Raw genomic sequence first — 22,945 nt, 5'->3', positions numbered from 1 at the left:
GGAAGATAGTACCAAACTGAGATTCTGTTACTTCATAACTTCAGCTACAAACTTAACATTAAAAAGTCAAAAATGAAAAATTAAAAACCATAAAGCAAACAAAAACAACACAAAGAGACCAACAACAGCAGGTGTGAGAACCAGAATGTAATCTGGGTTTTTTTTGAAATTATTTCCTGTTTCTTCCTCAATTTGTCCTGTCATTTCCATCCCACATGTTGAACAAACACTACTCTAATTTCACTAAACTCTAACTAAAAGTGATTGAGGAAAAGAATTAGGAGAGAAAACTAAAGTCACAGGAGCGATTTCAAGACCCACTACTCAACATACGCCTCAACAATTCCTTGCTTGTTTTTCTCTGTTTTAGTTTTCCTTCTCACTCTTCTTGTACCTTATTGACTCATCCTTCAATGCACCTTTAGTACCTCATTCTCTGTCTGTATGATTCTCTTTGTCCTCGACACCGCCTCAAGTGTTACAGATAAGCCACTTCAGCAACATCTCTAGAAAGTGTTCAAAAGTCGTTATTTATGCTTTTATAAAAGTATCACCTTACATGGTTTCTTAACCTTCCTCAAATATCCAATTTCTCTGTTCTTAAGGCCAATTCAGAATGCCATGCATTGCTCTGTGACTTGCCCCGTTATTTTAACAGGGAAAACTTGTCTTTAAACAGACTAAGTAGCTGACAAAATATATATTAAAAAAAAAAAACTTATTGTCCAGACTTCTAGAAACAGACTGATAAGTGCTAGGTAAATACAGAAGATAATGCAGGATGAATACAGAAGCAGAAAGGACGATCCTACCTTCAATGGCTATTCGCCTTTTAGGCCAGTTTTTATTCTCTCTGGTTAAGAGCTCCTGTACCCGTATGCTGATGACATATTCCTCCAAAGCAAATTCCAGTGTGTAAAACTTCAAAAGTTCCAACCACAGTTGCCCCAGTGAAACTTGGTGAGGGGTTTTGAGTGATAAGAGAGACTGAAAAACATGGACAAGAATGCTCAGCTTCAATAAGAAATTAATATTCCCCTTTTTTTCCCTGGTTCCACCCAATATCAATGTTTAAAGATAAAAAAACAGGGATAAGAGGTAGCAAATGTTTTTCAATGAAATAAAGCCATGACTTACAATCCCTTGTTTCTCCTTTCCATTACTTTGGTTGTCCACTTCTGAGCTTGTTGCCTTCTTGCCACCACCTTTTTGTTGTTCAACTTTAGCTTTACTTTCTGCTCCAACTGAGTTTTTTGCTGCACCATTTGTTGGGGGTTTGTACTCCCACCTTACAAACTCATCATCTTCTACACCCTTCAGCTGGTGGTCATCTGGCCTCTTGGAATCAAAGCCTTCAATCTAACAACAATTAAAGTGGCTCTGAAACAAGACTGTATGTAATACATACAACCAAACATTTTCACCAAAGGTAACACTGACAATTGTGGTATTTATACCCCTCAACAGTAACTGGCATCAGAGGAATAAATTCAGAAATCTAAAGAAGAAAATAATTGCCTTTTGTCTAAAATACAGAATGACACAATTGCAGAGGCTACAGCAATTGCCTTTTTAAAAAAGTCTTAAGAATCATCAAACATCATCTTTGTGAGGATTAATTACCAATGCATTTTATTTACAATTTTTTTGGCAATCAAATTCTGTACATTTTATGAGCTTGCAGAACACAGAGATGTTGTCAACAACTTAACAATAAGGTCACTATATCACCAAATCACTTACCCAATTGCCCAAATAAGATGGTAAAATACGTGGTTTTCTTTGTTGAAGAAAAAATATCACCATTAAGGCAAAGGAATATGAGGGAATGCCACCTTCAGCCTGACAGTCAATGTGGCAGAGCTGTAAGAGAATAAATAATTACATCTCTGATGTAAAACCAGCATTTTAATTTATGATCTGGTTTATACATTGCATTGTATGCAGTACTTAAAGAGAAGAAATGACCATTATAAGCACTGAGGAAAATTAAATAACTTACTCTAGCCCAGTAGCGGAAAGCCAAAACCAAAGGAATAAGGACAGGCTCCAGTTTTCCAAGTGCAGCCAGCAGGTCAGTTGTAAGGCAAGCCACATCATTCCTAGCACTTACTTTACATGTCAAACCACTGGAATGACAAACATAAAACAGATAAAGGGTTATCACTCTGTGGATACAGATGATGCCTGGGGCACAGGGGAAGGTGGGGCATCACACCCACCATAACAAAAACATGAGGCAGTGTCTCCCTATGCAAGAACCCGAATTTTTGAAACAAAAGCTACAGAACATAGTAACATTTTCTTTACTACTAACTCATTTAGAACTTACAGAAGTTAATTATAGCTAAAAATATAAAACAGCATTAAGAATTTGCTCTAAGTTCTGCCATTACTTAACTGTACTATCTTCCACGATTCAACCTTCAAGTATATTGTCTACATTCCAAACACTGAAACAAATAAATAAATACTCCAGACTTACTGCATATTAAGAGTTGGTTAAGTCCACAAAACAGCTCTCTAAAAACTTTCTTTTTGCTTCTCAGAATAATTATTCCTATCCTCTTACAAACACAGGAAAAGATATGTCCACCCTTGTTGCCTTTACTTCCCCAGAGTTTCAACCAGTACCTCCAGCCAGTCAAGCAATCCTGTTTCATTTTGGAGGTTGCTGCTTCTTAGGAATTTACTGAAACTATCAGATGATGTGTCCTTTCTGGCAACGTGGATCTTATAAAATGTTTTTAAAGCCTTGGCTTAAACTGCTGGCAGTAATTTTAAATAACAACTGAAAACCATTCCACTTTTCCCCTAGTTAACTCCAAGTAGAACACTATTTTCAGACTCCTACAACTGAGTTTTATGGAGCACAAAAACAAAGGTAGCTTTCTTTCTAGATTACATTTTCAGGTATGAGCAATTCCCTTTTAACAGCAATGTCAGCTCAATGTTACAGCAACAGTTCTTGTCAGCAGTGCAGGCAACAGCTGCTGTGAGCAGCAGAGTAGAAACTGGTATCTCCTTAACACTCCTTTTCAGTGACACATACCTTTTAACATCTTTGCAAAAGACAACAGGAACTTTGGCATGAAAATCTGACTCCACATCTGAGTAGACAGCTAAGCAAGGAGAAAAAACAACATTTTGCTTCAAAGTTTTTAACAATTTTCCCAATTCTGTTTTGAAAACTATTATATTTATACCACATTTTTTCAGAAGTGCTGCACAGCTAACCAGTAAGCAATATTTTCTGGTTACTTTTGATGCTCACCACCAGTATCAAACAGCCAGGCTGAGTTCCTGACAGAACAATGAGGTTACAACTTCCAGAAGGCTTGTAAAAATTCTCACTCATGTTCACATGCAAGTGGAAAGCAGCTTTTGAGTTCACTGCTGAAAATTTCTTCGACAAAAAGTTAAACACTACAAAAAGTTTTTTATCTGGCATCTAACACTACTGCCTACTGCCATAACTTCTGACAATCTGAACTGGACTAACTGGGCTGCCATTCTCTTGCTGCAGCTTCTCATCTCAGTCACACGAGCACTGGTATTAATAAAAATCACAATCATAAAAACAGCTCAGACACTTTGCTTGAAAACTAATCCATCTTTTTAAGTTTACAGAAAAATTAAGCATAAAAACATCCAAGCAGCAGATGGAATGTTAAATAGAAATGAGATGCAACTAAAAACTCACCACTGTTCTTCAAGATCTCAAGCACCTGGATCAGAACATCTGGCTGACTCATCTACAAAATCAGAGCAGGTTCCATTATTTAGACTAACCTATTTTATTTTACACTTTATTTAAAACTACTTGGGTGGCACAATTAGTAACTCTACGTTCTTTCATAAAAGTCAAATCAGGTGTCAGTATTAATGAAAAAATTGATTGTATCTGTCTGCACCATGAAAACAGATACTAATAAACATATCAGCCAGCTTTTTACCAGCCTACATCTTCTCTAGTCAACACTTCTGTTCCAGTTTGTATTAACAAGTTCTATAAAGTTAAAACAAAACACTTGCCATATATTCAACTATTTCAATGTCAACATATGCCACTAGAAATGCACAACTACACAGAATTTAATGTCAGTGCTTTCCCAAGGGTTTTTAAAGGTTATGATTTTTAAGCATGTTTTCTTTTCTCCCCAGAAATCAACTTAAGTGGCGTTTCAAAGATAAGCATAAATAGATCAAAGAAAGGCTAAAAAATCAGCACCACCTTTGAGTTTTTGTGAAAAACTGACATGGCACACTCCACATGCAACTGTTTGAAAAAGGGCTCAGTTCTGCTTCCTGACTGCAGGATCATTTCAACACGCCCTAAGTATGACCCCAAACAGGTACCTGGAATTTCACTGTAACATGTACAGTCAAAAAAAGGGCAAGTTCAGCAGCTGTGCCTCTAACAAGAACATGCTGCTAATATCATATACTAAACATGAACCAACAGCTTCAATATTTAAAGGTAAATTATGTTGGTCTGCAGGAATTTTAACCTGTACTTTAACCTGTAAATTGGGATGTGGTATTTAATTGCAAGTGACTAAAACGTAAAAGGAAAAAATGTCATTTCTAGCCCCAACTTTAAAAGGGGGGGAAATCAATGCCTACAAGATTTTACAGTCTGAATCATGAGCACGTGAAAGCACATTTATCCAGAGTCAACTATTTTCATATTGCTTCAATGCTTATTCAAAAATTTAGAAAAAGGCTAGCATAAGATTGTCCAGAAAAAACAACCCAAGAATTATCCATAGCACAGCTGACACCAAATCAAAGATTAGATGCTTTGTGATGCCCCCAAGAGAAGATAAAGGCTATGGAGTTGAAATAAATGTTGATGACCTTGATCTAAAAAACAGTCTTAGTTAATACAAGATAATATCTACACACCTTAGGGGGGAATTTGATATCAATGTTCACATCGCTGGTCTTAAAAGCGAACCTGGTTAAACAGGAGCCATACATCCTCAGGGAGCAGTCTACAGAGAGAGAAACAATTATTTAACAGCTAGTAAATACATTTTTCTTTAGTGGATGATGCATACTTTGCTTTCAATACTGCAGCTCACAAGTGGCACTCCCAGATTAATGAACACTGAGCCCCTTTCTCTGCCCTGGGAAGGTCAGTCATTTCCATGACACAGCATCACAGGAGAACAAATCATTCAAACATTCAATTACACGTCCAACAGTTTCCAATCTGTTTTAAAGGTTTTTTTGCAATAGTTCTGTTTGGTTTTAATATAAAACTACATATGAAATAGTAATAACTGTCCCTGTCTCAGTGCAGGACTTTTTGTAAAAGCTTCTGTTAACTCTAGCTCGATTCTTCTGCAGCACTTGGCCAATTCTAAAATTCTCTGGTGCCTCACACACTTTTGTGTGAGGTACCAATCTGTTCATCTCATCAGCAAGTTCCTATGCACAACTCATTATGTACCATGCACATAAAACATAATTTCAGTATAATCTCAGGCAGAGTCCAGAATCCATTCAGTGAGTTTGGAGTTAATACAGTTAACTACAAAGGTGCAGAACAAATCTGAACCAATTAGGAAGTATCTATTCAGGAATAATATAAGCATTGTCATTCCACTCCATAAACAATAACTTATCCCTCTTCATGATACAACTTTTGGAGATGAAAACTTTCCTGTAATATCTATTAGGGTCTCACATATTTAAAACAGCTGAAAATTGAGACTGTTCTCAATCTCTCCCAAATCCAACACCTGTTCAAGTAGGGTCACCTAAAGCAGGTTGCCCACAAATGTGTCCAGTTGGGTTTTGAAAATCTTCAAGGATGGGGAGTCTGCAATCTCTCCAGGTAACCTGTGCCAGTGTTCAATCAGCCTCACAGCACAAAGGGTTTCTTGTATTTTTTCTTAGGACCTTTATGTGTGTTTTGACTAAACTCTCTCAATCAGAAAATTATTCTTAACAGAGAAAATAAATCTTACACATACATAGCTTCAAACAAACCTATTTTTCACTACTTAGAAACCAGTCCTCTCAAAATGAATGTCTGTATGGTTAATAATAATGATTTGAAATTATTTACAAAAGCTTTTCATAGTAGTAACAATTTTTGCATAGTTCTAATGTGAGCTCAAGAGAAAATCATGCCAGAGCATTCCGTGTTTTCTACACTGTTTATTTATTCAGTTTTTCCCAATTTACAACTTAGGAAAACACATTCACTAAAATATAGCTGGCTCTGTAAAGGAGAAAAACAAACTGTCATTTACTATTACAGACTCCCCTTCCACTACTCCTACACCTCCACAGAAGCTCATCAGTCCAAACAAGTCAGCCAGACAAGCAACAATACAATAATAGTTTTTCCTTAGTACTTATGTTAAAATGTTATGTAAAAAAAGCTTTGTCTTATCCTAATATACTATCAGTGGGAAATTCAATAGCATGTTGGAACAGAAGTTTGCACCAGAAGCCACATTTACAGAGCAAACAGATCAGCAAAGCTCCACCCTACAACCCCCTGTTCTATTCAGCACTTTATATTCAAGAAAATCTATTTAACAGAGCGCCTAAAATTAAAGCTGATTATCCTGCAGTTAATAAAATCTTTCTTACTGCTGTATTTTTATAGAGCAAGGGGAAAAAAGAAGGTATTTCTAAAATAAAAGGACAGTATAGAACAATATCCAGTTTCAATATAAATGAAATAAGAAGTCTGAAAACTTTTTTTGGCAATGAGATTAATATTTTCTTCGGTATCAGATGATCTAAACACCAAACCACTGTTACCATAATGTCAACATCACCACAGCTCCAAAAATCTGCTCTCAAAGTCCCAGTCTGTTAACAGGAGACGATGGGAAATCAATGCAAAGAAATAAATGTCAAATATTATCTTCTTTTTGTATGATCTCACCACTCTAAAGAGGATCAATAGCTTCAATGAATACATATCAGAGAAAAGGACAAATAAGCACAATTGTATTTTCCTCTTTTTGTATGTTTTTTAATTCCTTTAAAATCAACTGCATATATTAATAGTGTATAATATCAAGATAATTTAACCCCAAATTCATTGATTCACCATTAATGAAGGCATCAAAATCTATGTAAAAATAAAGAAAAATTGTCACCTAAAGGAAAGGAAGAACACTGAATACCTGGTAAGGGCTGTTGAATAATTTTCTCCATCTCATTTACAATCTCTTGACGAATTCTGAAGTCCTCATCTGAGATGCCTTGTTCATGTGCTGCCTCGATGAGGGTAAAACTCAGAGCAGCCAACTGTGCAGAAGAGGGGGGTGGGAGGGCCCGCAGCTCATTTTCCTCTTGCTTTTCCTGTGTAATTATTGGATAATAAAAGTAATAACTAATATTTGAAGGAAAAAAGGTTATCTCATGCTATTGTATGATATCAGAGCATACTGTTGCCTGCTTGTGTTCTCCTATTTACATGGGGTCCTGACCAAAGGCAGGAGCTCTGCCCAGCCTAACAAATCCAACAGTGTGGCTCACAGGAATGGCAGCAGATGCTCAGGGTCTAAAATAGAGAGTGGTGTTTCACAGCTGGCAAGTGGGGAGGAAATCTGCTGTATTCCGTTCCTGAGCCACATTTTCTGACAGTTCTGAAACAGGATTCATCCAAGAAAATAAAAAGCTGTAATTGTTCCCATATAATAAAAGTAACTGAGCTGGAGAAGTCATACTGGTTTCTTGAGAGTGGATTATACTTGAAGGAAAGGTATCAGAGGCAGGAAAAGTATTCCTAGCTCCAAGGAATTTTATAAGTTCAGTCCCATTGCTGCTTAAACAGCTGGTGCCAGAAAGCACTGGGTTTAATGCATCTAATCCAACAGCAAGAACAAGTCAGATTCATCAAGTCATTTGGGACTAAGTACAGCAACCTCTTGTTTCATAAATTCACCGACTAAATGAAATGTGACTGACAAGAGAAATAAATAATAACCATAACATAAAGCACTAGGAAAACACAGTAGAGTATGAAAATGTGTGCTTAGTTCTAAGGTTGCATCTCTCAACTCTTCTGTTCTTATTTGAACAGATTTAGCATAAGAAAGAATATGGGCATTTTTAAAGGGTTTTTTTACATAACTACTTTAGGATTTTTCCTGAGTTGGGAAACTACAGCTGCTGCTGAGCTTATTTGATAGTCTTGTATCTCCTAGAGCTGTACACAGTGTATTTTATGAAGTAACATTCAGACAGTTACATATGTATCACTATAATGTGGCAGGGACATAAAGCCATTTGGAGACAAGTGTTAAACACGGAAACTGCTCCCTGTGCCCCAGCATTCCATTCAGCAGCACAGAAACCTCATTCCTCAATTCTTATCTCCATGTCCAGATGAAAAGCATGGTAAGAAACTGTTTTTATAACAAACATGAGGCTGGTTCATTCTTTTTTCCATGACAGTAAGAGAACCAGAATCCTTTACCAGTATCACTGAATACAAAAAGGTTACTTTCTGAGATGTAATGGATTTATGGCATCCAGAGTTTTCCAGGTTATGACTTGCACAAATTATGGAATTAAAGCATTAATAGCAAACAGAAGTATGGTAAGAAATACACAGGAACGAGAGACAGTAATTTGACTGAAATTTGGGGAATGGTTGTAGAAAGACTAATTTTAACCATTTAAATCACAAAACCCAACACACTGGGAAATTTGTAGCTCTTCATCAGCACTTACAAAAACAGGCTGGCAGGAAAATCTAGGTACCTTTTATTGGATTTCATGCATGTAACAGTTCTTTTGAGCAAACCACACCACCATGGTGTCTGATAAAGAAATTGCTTTTCTCTTTGTAAACCTTAGAACTGCTTTTCATATTAAACATATTTATAAACCCAAGCAGATGATGAGTGACTCAGGAACTGTCTCCCTCCATCCTGTAACTACTAAACTTCACAAGTCAGACTAAGTAAAAAAAAAAAAAAACAACAAAAAAACCAACATTCCCAACCCACCTCTAGTCCCTGGAGATCCTATGACCAATGACATTACTTTTGGAAAAAAACAGAAAAACTAATTCTATTTCTATATAGTACATATATGTCTCACTTAAGTTACCTTGCATTCTGCTACTAAAAGTATGATGAACTGCCCACTACTCAGAGACACTAATTCAGAAGCAGTGACCAAAAATGTTCTTTCCTCTCTGCCTGGACAGATCATCAAGCCCTTCCTCTCAAACAGAAAACAGAAATTTGTGCATCTCTGCTCAGCACACAAACTTTCACCTAAATGAACATGACCAAAGAAAACAAACCATATAACAAAAAATCTATTTTTCAAGAAAAAAAAAAAAAAAGAAAAAAAAATAGCCCAAATTTTATTTAACTTACCATTATATTTTTCTTATGCCGTTTTTCTTTAATATGCTTGTGAGCTCCCTGGATGTTTTCAATGTGAACTAAGCAGAGCTTGCATAGATACTGACAGTTGGTGTATTCTGGGGAGCGCTGAGGAAAAAGGGACAGAGATTAAAAGAAAATGTTTCTCCCAACAGTGCCTGAAAAACTCAATACTTTGAATAATAAACTGCACGCAATACTTTTAAAGTCAAGGTGCTTTGCAAACATTCAGTAATCTTAAAGAAAAAAAACGGCAGAAATGGGATTTTTACCTGTATGGCAAGTGGGGAAAGAAAGGAAAGGAAGAGAGATGACTAAAATATGATACTTCTCAGGACATTTTAGTGAGGGATGATTAAGATTGAAGACTTTATGCTTTCTAAGGCTGACCTAAAGGCCAGTAAACCATTCCCTTGACAGCTCAGGCTGACAATAACAGGATTTAATAAACCCCAGCATTTCCCCTCCTTTCTGTGATGAGAGAACAGCAAGTATTCCTCATGTTACCCACTCTTTGTGTGCTGACAGCTGGTGGTGGGCTTTGGCAGCACATCCCCAGCACTCTGTGCAAGGGCTGCAGTCCCATGAAAAAGGGAGCGAGGAACATGACCACTCACTAATGACACTGAAGAAGGTGTGATCTCTGATGCTGTTGCATTTTGATGACTAATCTGGGATGCCCAGAATTAGAGAAACATGCAGAACAAGCACCTTTATGTACAGACAGGCTGGGAGAGGTGGAGTACAAATGGAGAGTGGCCACTGGGGAGACCCGAGTCTGCCAGAAGCTGCCAAACTCTGGAGATGATGGGGAAGAAGGGAAATCACTGTTCTCAGAGAGTCCAAGAGAGGATGCTGTGGAGTTTATTCAGCCAGAAAACCATTAAGATCTACTAGACTAAAAGGCAGAAAAGGGGAGGCGTTGTTTGCCAATACCTCACTTCACCTGTCTCATCCTGCACTTGTATTTTCTAACCCTACTTTACATTTTCATCTGAATTCTAATACATCTGTATTTCCCAAAACCAAAAAGTACACTGAAAACAACAGATGTTTAAGCAGTGACATAACAATGAATGAACAGAGAACACCACTTTAAGACACTAAAGTGGACCACAGGTCACTTAAACAAATTTTGACTTACCATAAGGAAACCTAAACCACTGTTAAATTTGGGCAGGTTTTTTCACTTAATGAGTTTGACCTTTTGCTTTTGGAAAAAAAAAAAAAAAGTCTGATGCTCTCCAAATGCAGAGTAAATATCAATGTAAAATAATAGTGTCATTATGCTTCACTTAGTAAGTCTCTTCATCCTTATTTTCTATGAGACAGATACCCAGTAAGATGAAATTAAATATCCATTCAGAAAACAGCCAATAGACAGTTACACTTGACTAGCTGGGAAGATTCACGTATTTGATACCTGATGACTGAAGTAGTTCAGTAATATTTTACCACTCTTCTATAATAAAATGAGTATCAGCAATGAAAGTATCTTAAAAATCTGTGTATTTCTTTACAATATTGATCTGCTGTATTATGTCAATAGATGTTGCCAGAAAGGCTGAATCATGTAACAACTTTTATTTTGCCTTTATTGTAAAGACTTTTTTAATCCTCTAGTTTTGCTTAACTGCTATGAAAGGGGCATAGCAAGACAAAAACAGCAAGACAAAATGTTACAGACTACTACCTGTGTAATATAGATGCATTCAAATAAGCCAGGCCTCATGAAATTTGTCCTTGGATATTCAAGGAGCTAATCTATAACAGAGCTAATTGTATTTTGAAGAATGGGAAGGTTCCAGATCACAAGCAAAGAGAAACTTATGAATATCTTTAAAAGTCTAAAGAAGATGAGCCAAGGAATTAGAGACCAGTCAGAAATAGCATTCAGAAAAATACTGCAATAAATTATTAAAAAGCACACAGGGACAAAGGTGACAACCTGACCTGCTCCAAACAAATTGCATTAACCCAAACTTAGGGTTGTTTTTTTAAAAGTGCTTGAAGAAGCAGCAGCAGATGTTGTATCTAGAATTTTACAAAGTTTTTGTCACTTGTCACAGTATCAGTCTCCAAAGAAGACCATAAATACTACCTAAATAAAGAACAGTAAGGTGGCAGCAAAACTGCTCAGAGAACTGTCCTCAGAGCACACACACCTAAAAAAGTATGTGCCAAGAATTTTTCAGCAGGGGTCCTTGTGGGGTCAGAAATATCCACACCTTTTTGAAGACTTGGGAAATGCAACAGAGGGTGTGCTGACTACAAATGTGAAAGCCACAAACTTGGGAGGGGATACAGAAGATGTAAAGTAAGAAAAAAATCAATAATTACAACAAATTAGAGGAATGAAATAAATAAGCTGCCACTAAATAATACCACAGCAAAGTATCATTCCTCCTTAGGTATTGCCAACTGCAAAAATCCAGGGCTGAGAACACCTGATGGAGCATTTCTGAAGCAAGTTGCTAGTCAAACTACAAGCCAACATCCTATTGCTGCTAAAGAAAGCAAAGATGCTAAACAAAAATGCCACATTTCACACAGATGCAGCCAGCTTTCCTCTCTATATGTAAGACTTCAGCTGAAATGGCATGTCCAGTTTAGATACCAGTTACACAATGGGTGTCTGCAGAACAGCAACAAGAATGAACCACTAAAAACCCCCAAGACCAGTGAAAAAAGACAGTCTACAGAAGGGAAGATTGGAAGAATGGTAAGGATCTTCCAATGTGCAGGTGATGTGAAAAAGAAGTAATAAACTTATGGTTATTTTCCTAGGACAACATAAGAGGGATTAAAACACTAAAAGACACACTTGAATTAGACATTTAGAAAAACTTCTGGGTTGCTCACACTGACTTGGACATTGTTTCACTGAGGATACTATTAAGAGCAGTTTAGATGTAGATTTGTAAGCACCCATCCCCAATATGGGCCTGGGGAGAGGCTGATATACCAAAGAGAGCACAAAGTTCTTCTCAACCCTGCATTCTGAATTGCCAGGGAACCAGACTTTCCAGAAAATCTTATGTAAACAATGGAACTGGAAACCTTTAGGTCTGCAGAGTTAAAAAATCCTGTTCTACAAAGGCTACATGTACCACAAAAGGAGCCAGAAGTTTCCAATCCATATCATCAGCCACAATGACTGACCAGTCAACTACCAGGGATAAATCCTAGTCCATAAAGTGATTCATTATTAAGAAGAAAAGGAGACTGTAGTAGAAATACCACCCAACCAAAACATGGTGATGATAATGAGAGAGGACACACATTTTCTTCTTTATCTGATAAACAACCCAACCTACTTTTTCAAGTCGGGAGATATAATCTCTTTCCAGCCGTTCCTCGGCTTGTTTCAATCCCAGTTGCTGTTCAACTGTCAGATTGGATTCATCAAGAACAGCAGTGGTTTCTAAATAATCTGCTTCCAAAGTATGTTCTTTTGTTGATTCAGAATTCTTGATTTTACCTACAGAAAGAAACAGTTACTTTCTTCAGAATAACTCACAGAGAGGAAAAGTGAAAATTAGATAAGAGCCAAGCACAAATTAGAGCTACATTCCAGGTTTTTTTTCCCAAAGGCTGGTGAAAATCACCTTAAATGTTAGAATCTTTCCAGTATATTAACCAGTATTTTAGAGAGACTTCAGAGACTAGTCTGCTACTGAGAGTGCTATCAAAAAGAGTTTAAAAAATGGTAGTTTAATTTTGTGTTTCAGTCATAACTTCACAGTCTCTTATTAGGGCAAGAAAGTAGCTTTTTTTTGTCATGCAGAACAGAGTATGCAAGACCTTGATGCCCTACTGTAACAGATATAAGAAATATTAGGCATAAAATTATTTTACACAGCACATTTTAAGGGAATAAGTCATAGAACTGCCCTAAAGCCATTCACCCATATGACCTTACAGAGTCAGTCATCAGGCATTTCAGGCCCTCAATTTGGAAGCTGCTGGAGCTGCACCTGAACACACTGTGACACTTCACCACCCACAGCTTTGGAACGCTGCTGCTCCCAAACACAGGGCAGCTCCCAAGGGCCAGTTCCTCCAGATGCCTATGGATTGGTCATAGGCCACTAATCTGCACAAACATCTACATCAAACTACTCCTGTCATTTTTACATAAGCAAAAGTGAGGGCTACTTGTGCTTTGTTCTTTTTTCTTTCCTTTCACATGAGATCTGTGCCCCCAGACCAGAGAGGAATCAAAACTGAATAAGTTTCCAAGCCCTGGTTTCTCAGTGACAGATGGTCCCCACAGTATATGATGGTGGTGGTCTACAAACAGCTGACTGATCACAGGATGCTGCCACTTCAACCTGTTTTTCCTGTTCAATTTTATTAAGACAGCTAAAAAATACACACTTTACTATTTTCCTACCATTTCCATACAAGCAACTGCTGTACAGGCAATATTCACAAAATTGCCTGTAGTTGTGGGAAATACTTCAAACAGAAGGTCTGTACTGGTATGGCATATTAGAGATGAAAAATGCATTCTAAAAGAGTGTGACAAATCCTGAACTATGGAATTAACCCGATGAGACAAAGCCTGATCAATATATTTAATTTTGACATTAAAAAATACGTATAAGAATTGCACACTCATAAGGGTAACTGCTGATGGATGATACATATTCCAGAGCTTCCTAAATCAAAAAGCCATCTGCCAAAACCTATTTTCAACATTTTTAGTAACCAAAAGAGCACAACAGTCACAGAAAAAATAAGTTTTTTTCCCCTACTTATGATAAAGAATTTTTCTTACTGATTTTTCCCCTCTGAAAAGCAGTAATAACTGGCATTTCCCTAAGTAGCAATGATATTATGAAGGGTTCCCCCTTCATAAGGCACTACGTTCACAAAATTGCCTGAAACCCACACACGCTAAGTAGCTTACAAAGATGTTTAGGTCTCAGGCATAAGAAGAAAGGACAGCTATTATCATAATCTCTTGTTCTCCCAGCAAAATACTTGTATTAACAGTATGTTCTCTCTAAATGCAACCAGCAACTTTCTCTGTGTGAAGAAAATATTCCAACAGAAATATTTCAAAGCCCTTTTCAGCCTGTTCACAAACGCACCAGAAGAAAATGGGATAAAGCAGTGTTAAATAATACTCACTGAAGTCATCAGGCTTATGTTCCATTTTCCTCTGATCTGCAGCAGCCTTACCAGGATCACCAGTCTGATCAACACCAGCCTTCAAAGTAGGAACTCCCAGTGGATTTTCCAGCACCAGTTTCCCTTTCTGTGTAGCTGCTAAGCTTTCCATTCCGACCCCATTCCCTGAAACATGGGAGCCTGGAGTGTTTTCTCCCACTGCTTGGGCTTTTGTCTGTTTCAGGTTTTCCATTGCTGATGATAAATTAGAAAATTTTTTTGCTTTTCCATGACTCCGATCCTGAACGTTTGATCCCATATCTTTAGTTCCAGGAATACAACTATTTACTTTGCATGATTTATTTTCCCCTTGTTTTTCAGAACAAACATCATTTTGTTTGCTTTTTTTGCTGCTATTCCCACTTGGAGAACTTCTCCCAACATCCTTCACAGATTTGTCATTCCTATTATGTTTGTAATTTTGATTAGTTGTAACTTTGACAGGTTTGCCTTCCTCACAGACAAGACGGACAGACTTCCTTGGGTCATGATTTCCATTCTTTGAGCTCTTGGCCTCTTCCATTATAGTGAAGACCTGCTTCTCCTGTCTCTTGAGACCACTTGAAGTGCAATTCTTCAGCAATTTGCAGTTGATTTTAAATCCTCTGTGCAGGCAAGGATCGTAGCTGATTGTCTACTGAGGAAATAATGAGAAGACATGTTTAAATTGAAGGAAAAAATTAAAGCTCTATGTAGACAGCACATTAAATAAACTTCTCTAAGGGAAAATGTAACTACAAATTATTATAGGAAGCATATTCCCCCCCCCCAGGCATAAGTGAATTTTCATAATACATTCGGTACTACAGTAAAACTCATGAAAATGTTGATCATCTTGATTTGTATTTAAAAAAGGAGGGGATATTAAGAAATGAAAGATGGCAGAACACTGCAAAAAACACTGTGATAAACGTGCCAACAGCTTGCTTTTTTCTTTCCTTCCTATTTCTGGCTTTCTGAACAAAAATAAGAACCAAGATGTCTGCAACTACACTGGAAAAAATGAAAAAAAAAATTAACACATCTAAAAAATCCCACTCAATAAATACGCAGCTCAAATTAGCCACTAGAGAAAACTAATTCTGTTTCCAGCAACCAAGCTCCATTTTATTAACTGATTTCAAAAAGCATTTAGAGATATAATGTAAAGCATTAATAATAAACCTGACTGACCACCTGCCCCCACAGATACTCAGCAAACCTTTGACACATCCAGCTCTCATATAAGTTAACTGCCAACAATTAAATGAGATTTTGCTTAGCAAAGATACCCCACAAATAGTAAATATTTTGTTTAGCTGCAGATTAACTTTACTCATGTAAACCTCAGAGCTTTAGGTGGTGTATAATCATCTGAGCTTTATGTTGGCTGCAGCTCAAAGGCTGTGTTTCCAATGGGAAGTTATGAGTAAGTAGGTCTGTTTGTAAGGAATTACTCTTATTAATATAGAAAACAAAGGGGGAGAATCTGTAACAAGAAATTAGATTTTCTTATAAATAACCTTGAGATAGCAATTAAAAAATTATGAGAATGAAGTATTAGACATAAAAGAAAATGAATTTTGTAAAACTATAGCAAGTGCAGAGTTTCTTTCCTATCCAGCTCATATCTGGGAAGTAAATGAATGATCCATGGAAACATCCAGGTTTTAGAGAACCCATCAAAACAAGTAGCTCATAATTTAGTGAAGAAAAGGAATAATAGAAAAGTCTATGAATTACAACTATTAAAAGTATCACAACGTACTTTTGTACTTTAATAATATGAACCAGAAGGAAGGATCAGACTAAAAAAAACCACAAAACCACCTTTCTGAATATTATCAGTATAAAAGAGAGTAACTTTTTTTCAGGCTATATAATATAGTTACTACCTCTCTCTCACTTTAAAGAGACACAAATCAGAAAATACTTCAGGACACAAAGCACATACTAAAATGGTTATCTAAAGTCTCTACTGAGATAATTGAAAATACATATTATCTTTCAAAACGAAAAGCAAAGAAACGAACAAAACCCACAAGAATTTTCCTGAAGCTGATATGAGCACCACAGTCTTTAGCAAAATAAAAAAACCTGGAAAAGAAAAAAAATAAATCTGTATTCCTAGATTTGTTCCAATGGTTAAGTATTTTATCTCAGAAACACATTCAGTTAATATTACAGCTATTTCCTATTAAACACTGACTGCACCTGGCTCGTACTTCTGGATCAAAAAATCAAGAAGATTAACCAGTATTTGCCTCTGGACTGTACTCTGTCTTTCCCACAGCAATTCCTGTCCAACAGCAGCAGGATCCTGCCCACCTGTCCCAGCACTGCTCAAGCCCCAGGGTGTGAGGAGAGCCCAGAGCCCCCCAGGTTGGCTAAACTTGGATGACTCCAGTGCCAGCTCCATGTAAAGCTCTGCTCTATAGATGGCCAGTGTTACACCTCTGGACAGGACGGCACCGTCTTCACACTCTACTACTCTACTGTGCGTTTGGCTTTTTTAATGTAACCAAAGAGAAAGCTGAGTAGGACTTTTCAAATGCTAAACTATTTCTTATGTTTCACTCGTTCAGCCTCAAGAGGAAGAAAAAACACCCAAACCAACAAAAAAAGCCCCCCCCCCATCATTTCTGGTTCGTTTCTGACCCCACATCCCCCTCAAACACCGAGGCCGCTCCAGCGCGGGGCGGCACCGACCCGACCGGAGCAGTGACACCCTGTCTCCAACCCGGCTACTCACTCCCGGCTCCTCGGGCTGCTCCTTCCCTGGGCCTTCTGCAGGGAACCAAACCGGAACCCCAATCCAGCCTAACATAAAGCTGGCACCGGGAGGAGGAGGAGGAGGAGCACGGCCGGTAATAACAAACAATTGGCAGGGTGGGGACAACTCCTGTTGGCACCACTTCCACATCAAAGCTGCCACGGAACTCCAGCACTGCAGGAAAAGTGGGGCCTCGGTTTGCTCTGGTTTTTGTATGTGTCAAGTTGTTGGAGTCATATTTGGAAAGAAGGTTTTTAAAAAAATCCACAAAAATTATTCAAATTATTTGATCTCATTCATTCAATAAAATACACAGTTATATATTCAAAGAGAATATATAATCTTTAATCAAATGTACAAACGTGATGGGAAAAAACAACTGAGGAAACTTAGTAAAAACTAGAATCCAGCTAATAAACTGAGTACTGTGATAATATTACATATCAAGAGAGTGAGTGTAATCAAATGTAAGTAGCTAATGTTAAAAAAACCCACAGATATATTCCTTATTCCTGAGAAATATGAATAAAGAGAGGTCATGACATCTCATAAGACAAGAATATTTTGTATCCCCAAAAAAGGTAGGAGTTCCACAATGAAATGCTGAATCCGAAATGCAAGTGCAATAATAACGTTGTTGAATTTGGAGATTTTTTTTTTGCTTTTCCCTTTTTTTTTTCTTTTACTCTTTAATGCTGAAATGATTTAGCAAACAAAAATTAATTTAAACTGCAACATACTCGATAGTGCCAAATTACCATCTCACAAAGAACTGCAAAGTAAACCAACTAATAAAACTTAACACGAGAAACAAAACAGAGACCACTCCTAAACCCAAGAGGGTCTCAAAAAGATTCCTCTGTCAGATATTGGCCATCTACATATGAGAGAGGGGAGAGAGGGAAATAGGGAGAGGGAAAGGAGTGCCTCTGAAAAAAATAACACAGTTGGAAACAAAACACTGGAGTGGAGTGAATCAGTGCTGAGGTGGCATCTTTCTAGAAACCTGGATGGCACATCTTGTTCACAGGCTCAGGCTCATACCAAACTGCCAGATCTGGAATCAAAGAAGAATTTTATTCCCAGACGGGCTGGCAACAAAAACAGAGCTTTTCACCTAGGTCTGCAAAGTGAGGTGTGATCAACCTGTTGAAAGCATCTCAGAATATTTCATTTATTCACTACCCCGGAGTTACAGGGGACTTGGTTTCCTTTGCTTTCTGAAAGTACAGTGCCAGGTACTCCTCTGAACTCTAGCCCAGCCCTTGGCTCTTTTTGAAAAATAATCTGGCTGAAATACAACAGCTTGAGGTCAGACAAGATACTATCTGACCTCAAGCTCTAGAAAACTATTAAATCTCTACATACCTACAGCAACCGAATTAAAAATGTTTAATATTAGCTTCGCTTAGAAATAATTTTAAGCTCACGAAACAAAGGAGTGAGAGTGTTTCACTTTCATTTCTGCCAGTTTCGATTCTTTCCTCCACCTCTCAGACTAGCATTAGAAAATTCTACATTTGAATTGCAAAAACTCAGCGTGAGGCTTACTTTCAAATAGGGGGGAAAAAAAGCCAAAAAACTTTGGAGAAGCTATTTCTACCCATTTATCTTTCCACTTCTTCCTCTCAAAGTTGTTCTACTGGACTTAACTCCCTCAAACACATACATTTTGGGTCAAACTTTGACATAACAGGGCCTCTTCAAAAATATAGGCCAAGTTAAACTGTGAGCTCTTGCATTCTGAGCTGCTCTTCTGCAAAGCATTTCTTCTTAATCATTTCATTAGGAGCAGAACTGACTGTACCTGGTTTTTTGTGCTCCCCAGTCACAGTCTCGCTCACAGCCCTTTGGGCAAACAGAGGAGACGTGCTGGGGCTGGGGGAACATAACCATGGACTGGTTTGCAGCTACTCCCTACGAGAAATGTAACTTCCTCTCCTTTACCGAGGCAGGATTGTTCCAGAAAACACTCACAAACTCGATGATCTTCTGACATTACTTCAAATATGCTCTAAAACATGGTCCCAACTGGCTGAAGGTCCAAAAGTAACCAGGAGAGTAACTGAAGGGAAAGAGAATGGGCTTGCAAGTTTTGTTTCCCCAGGGAGTACTCGATTAAGCATAAACAGTGAAAGTACTACAAACATAAGTGCTATCACTCTCCTTCTATAAAACATTCCCTCCTTTGAGATAGGGAGATGTGTATTTTATCCAAGGCCTGCTTTTATCTGCCCCATTATGACTGTCCTTAAGCTCAAATCTCCCAGTCAGCCCTCCCACAGTAAGTGGGGTGATTAACCTCAGTGCCCCCCTCACCTCTTTACCAATATAGCCCAGCTGAACTTCCTCCACAAAAATAAAAGGAAATTCTGCAAACAAAGGTTACAGCCAGTCAGGAACAACAGGAAAAGTTGTCTTCTGCACTCTGTTCATATTGCAGCACAGATAATGTCCACAGACACCCCTAATATGCTGGGGAAGATGGGCTTTTCTGGACTGTTTACAGCCTTAGGCCTATTTTTCTGTCTGAGAACTTCTACAAACCATTCAAGCCTCTCCCATGTTCTGTGTCAATAATTTTAAAAAGTTATCACACATTTATGTTTGTTTTATGATGAACAAGACATAACTTAGTACAAACTACTATGGATTCTTGATATTTTTCCAAAGCACTTAAAACTAAAACTACTAGAGATTACCGGGCACTAAAGCGCCTCAGGCTCCACCAGCACTAAACCCATCGGTATTCTTAGTAACAAACACAAGTGCTACACAGACCTCCCTGTTATTACAAACTATAGAATTTATCTTAGTAAGTATAATACTCCAAAAAATCTATCTAGAAGAAAGCCAGTACAGTGCACACAAAATTTAACAGACAAATCAGGGATGCAACAAAACACACTCTGGGCTCAGTGAAAATACAGATCTCGGTAGGAAACTGATGCTGTGTTTACAGCGTGGAAGACCAAAAACTTCCAAGGAGTGATCACTAGATTAACAACTGTGTATACATAAGTAAAAATATATACAATTGTAACAGCATGATATCTGAATTACAAAAGTACTGCTGAGTAACTGAAGTAACAAGAAAGGCTTTGCTTGATACAAAACTTAGTAACTATGTCAGTGCAAATATCTTACAACTGAATTACGAAATGAGCAAAATCTGCTGGATGTGAGATCTGTAAGGGATGTGCTTGTTACACACCACTCTCTGCATTGACACTGTTTTTCCTACAGCACAGGGTGACTCACAGAGAAGGTGAGAGAGAGGCACGTCACCATCACCCAATGCCAAGAACACAATTTCTGACCCTACTACTGCTGCTGACTCCCATTCCAAACTGGGGAAAGCCATCCTCTGTCACACCCGCTGTGTAACTAAGATACAACAGCTTCCTTACCTCTCCATTTCATACAGGCTTCTCATGCTTTAGTCCATTTTGGTTCTCTTACTGGGTTTTACTTCACAACTGACTGCAGCAAGCACTGGAGCCAGAGGAGAGGAGCACCTGCCTCAAATCTCACGTATGCTGTGACACACATGCTGTGATGAGAGCAGAAACTGCTCCAAGGTACCTCCAACTTTAAAAACAAACACACACAACACTTCAAGCCTCTGAGAAGGTTGGAAAAACACAGTACAGCAAGGTTTAAAGCCTTTCAGAGGCTAAACTGGCTTCCGGAGACCTGAACGGATCATGAAACTGGCTTAAAGAGCAGCCACACACTGAACTCAATTTATCCAACTTGCTCTTAACCTCCCTTTATGTGGTGCTTATGCTACATAAACATACAGCAGCAAGTATTTGTGGCACCTGGATCTCATATTTAAACAATAATGATCCCTTCACCCCAACTGGAATCCTTGAGGAAGGGATGGCCTTTGAACTACTTCATACCAGTCGCAAACTTCTTGCTGAAAAAAGTATTTCATACATCAACAGAAATAAAAAAAAATAAAAATCTAAGAACATCTCACAAATTGGTTTTTTCCAAAGATTTGCTGAAACCTTAGAATCAAAATTATGAGCCAAGGATACAGTATGAGTACATCTGCATGTATGCATGCATTTCTGATGAAAAGAAAAAAAGTAAAAATTAGATTCGTGTGCATTGTTACAAAATTTAGGTAATTAGTTTTTAGGACTTCTAAGTTAAACAATTTATCAAACAATACACAAAATCTTCCTAATGTGCCAAAAGCACCAGAAATGTTGACTTTCACTAGATTGCTTCCATTGTGTGAATTAATCCACTAAGAAATTGCAGGATCCTTCTTTCTGTGAGTTCTCAATACAAGTCAGTACCGGTATGACATTATTTCATTAAGCTAATGACAAAAATAAAGTTAATTTAGTAGAAATGCTTTGTAAAATTTCAAAAGCCAGTATTTCAAAAGTAGAAAACAGGATATACTCTCAGCTGGGCAAAATTCTGAATTGCCTTACAGCATCACTATGAACACACAATCTGACAAGCAGATCCACACGACATTTTACAGGAGCTCCCCAGGGATATCTTGCTTTCAAGTAGGACACAGGGAAATCCCGCTCCCCTTTCTTTCTCCCCACAGCAGCAATTCCCTCCAGGGGAAGAAGCAGGTAAATGCCCTGCACTGTGCAGGTGTTCCACAGCATCCAGCAGTTTCTTTTCCACTGCAAGCTGAGGTAGGAGAGAAAAGCCCCAGCTGTCCTCTGTGCAAGAGCAGAACACAGAAGGAACTTTCTGATCCCTTCGTGTTTATCTTCTGGGAACAAATCCCAACATGTATGTTCTGGGAAATTGCAATTTTATCCCAAAATTAATTTTATGAAGGTATTTTCACTAAAGTTAAGTAGAAAAATGATTAAAAAAAGCTCAGTGCAAAATTGGCGTTTGCAAAAGAGACCTCTTACTCCTAATATAGCACCTTCTGCCAGATACTGTAATTAAGTCATACTTCCATGGCTGGCTTACTTTTCTTGTCACGGAAATAATTATGTCATAACTATCTGGGGTCAGACTATCCAAAGAGCACCTACTGAAACTGGAAGCACAACTCAAACCCATAAAAAAACACATATCCTCTATTTTCAAGCAAATGCAATGACCCTTGAATCCAGGACACGTTTCAGGAAGCCAAGTGACATGGAGGTGGCAGGGATACAAAAAAAATTATTGGATCCATACTTAGATACAACTATGTTTTTAATGTACTAATCTCTACCTTAGCCTAAATCCGATTATATTTTTTCTCTGCATGTTCCGAGCTCACCCTCCTCCTCCCAGAAACAACCTTAAAAGAGAGGAGGCCTCAGGTAACATGTCACATTCAGCCAGCTGGCAAATCGCAACCTATTGCAAAAGCGGCAAAGTCGTTCAGCTGTATTTGTACATAAAATAAGCCAACAAAAGAGCATGACCACGTCGGCGAAGAGATGCCTGAGCGTCACTTCATAATTCACGGAGAGCGGAGGGGGCACAGCCGGCCAGGGCAGCCCCGACACGGGGCATTTCCCGCGGGCCCCGGGGGTCTCTCCCCCGCCGTATTTAATCGCACAGGGCGTGCGAAAACAACCCGCACGCAGCAGCTCCAGCCCGGATGCGCCCCGGGGCGGCCCCGGTCCCGCTGACCTTGGGCGGCCCCCCG

At 38.2% G+C, this 22,945-nt stretch overlaps 1 protein-coding gene across 3 annotated transcripts in view; it reads right to left on the bottom strand.

The window, feature by feature from the left end:
* Positions 1-22,945, bottom strand: part of TUT4 (terminal uridylyl transferase 4) — a 44,830-nt gene that overhangs the window by 20,220 nt on the left and 1,665 nt on the right. For all 3 annotated transcript variants that reach the window (XM_018072156.2, XM_018072155.2, XM_018072157.2), the window contains exons 2-12: positions 14,517-15,192; positions 12,695-12,858; positions 9,369-9,485; positions 7,158-7,335; positions 4,909-4,997; positions 3,704-3,755; positions 3,053-3,122; positions 2,003-2,129; positions 1,744-1,863; positions 1,138-1,359; positions 813-987 (exon numbers count right to left, since the gene is read on the bottom strand). In XM_018072156.2, coding sequence (XP_017927645.1) covers positions 813-987; positions 1,138-1,359; positions 1,744-1,863; positions 2,003-2,129; positions 3,053-3,122; positions 3,704-3,755; positions 4,909-4,997; positions 7,158-7,335; positions 9,369-9,485; positions 12,695-12,858; positions 14,517-15,078 — 1,876 coding nt within the window. In that variant the 5' untranslated portion in view covers positions 15,079-15,192. The remainder of the gene's footprint in view (positions 1-812; positions 988-1,137; positions 1,360-1,743; positions 1,864-2,002; positions 2,130-3,052; positions 3,123-3,703; positions 3,756-4,908; positions 4,998-7,157; positions 7,336-9,368; positions 9,486-12,694; positions 12,859-14,516; positions 15,193-22,945) is intronic.

The sequence above is a fragment of the Manacus vitellinus genome, unplaced genomic scaffold, assembly GCF_001715985.3.
Source record: "Manacus vitellinus isolate BGI_N305 unplaced genomic scaffold, ASM171598v3 scaffold_21_pilon, whole genome shotgun sequence".
NCBI lineage: Eukaryota > Metazoa > Chordata > Aves > Passeriformes > Pipridae > Manacus > Manacus vitellinus.
Note: the sequence above shows the minus strand (reverse complement) of the source record. Positions and strands in the feature narration are given on the sequence as shown.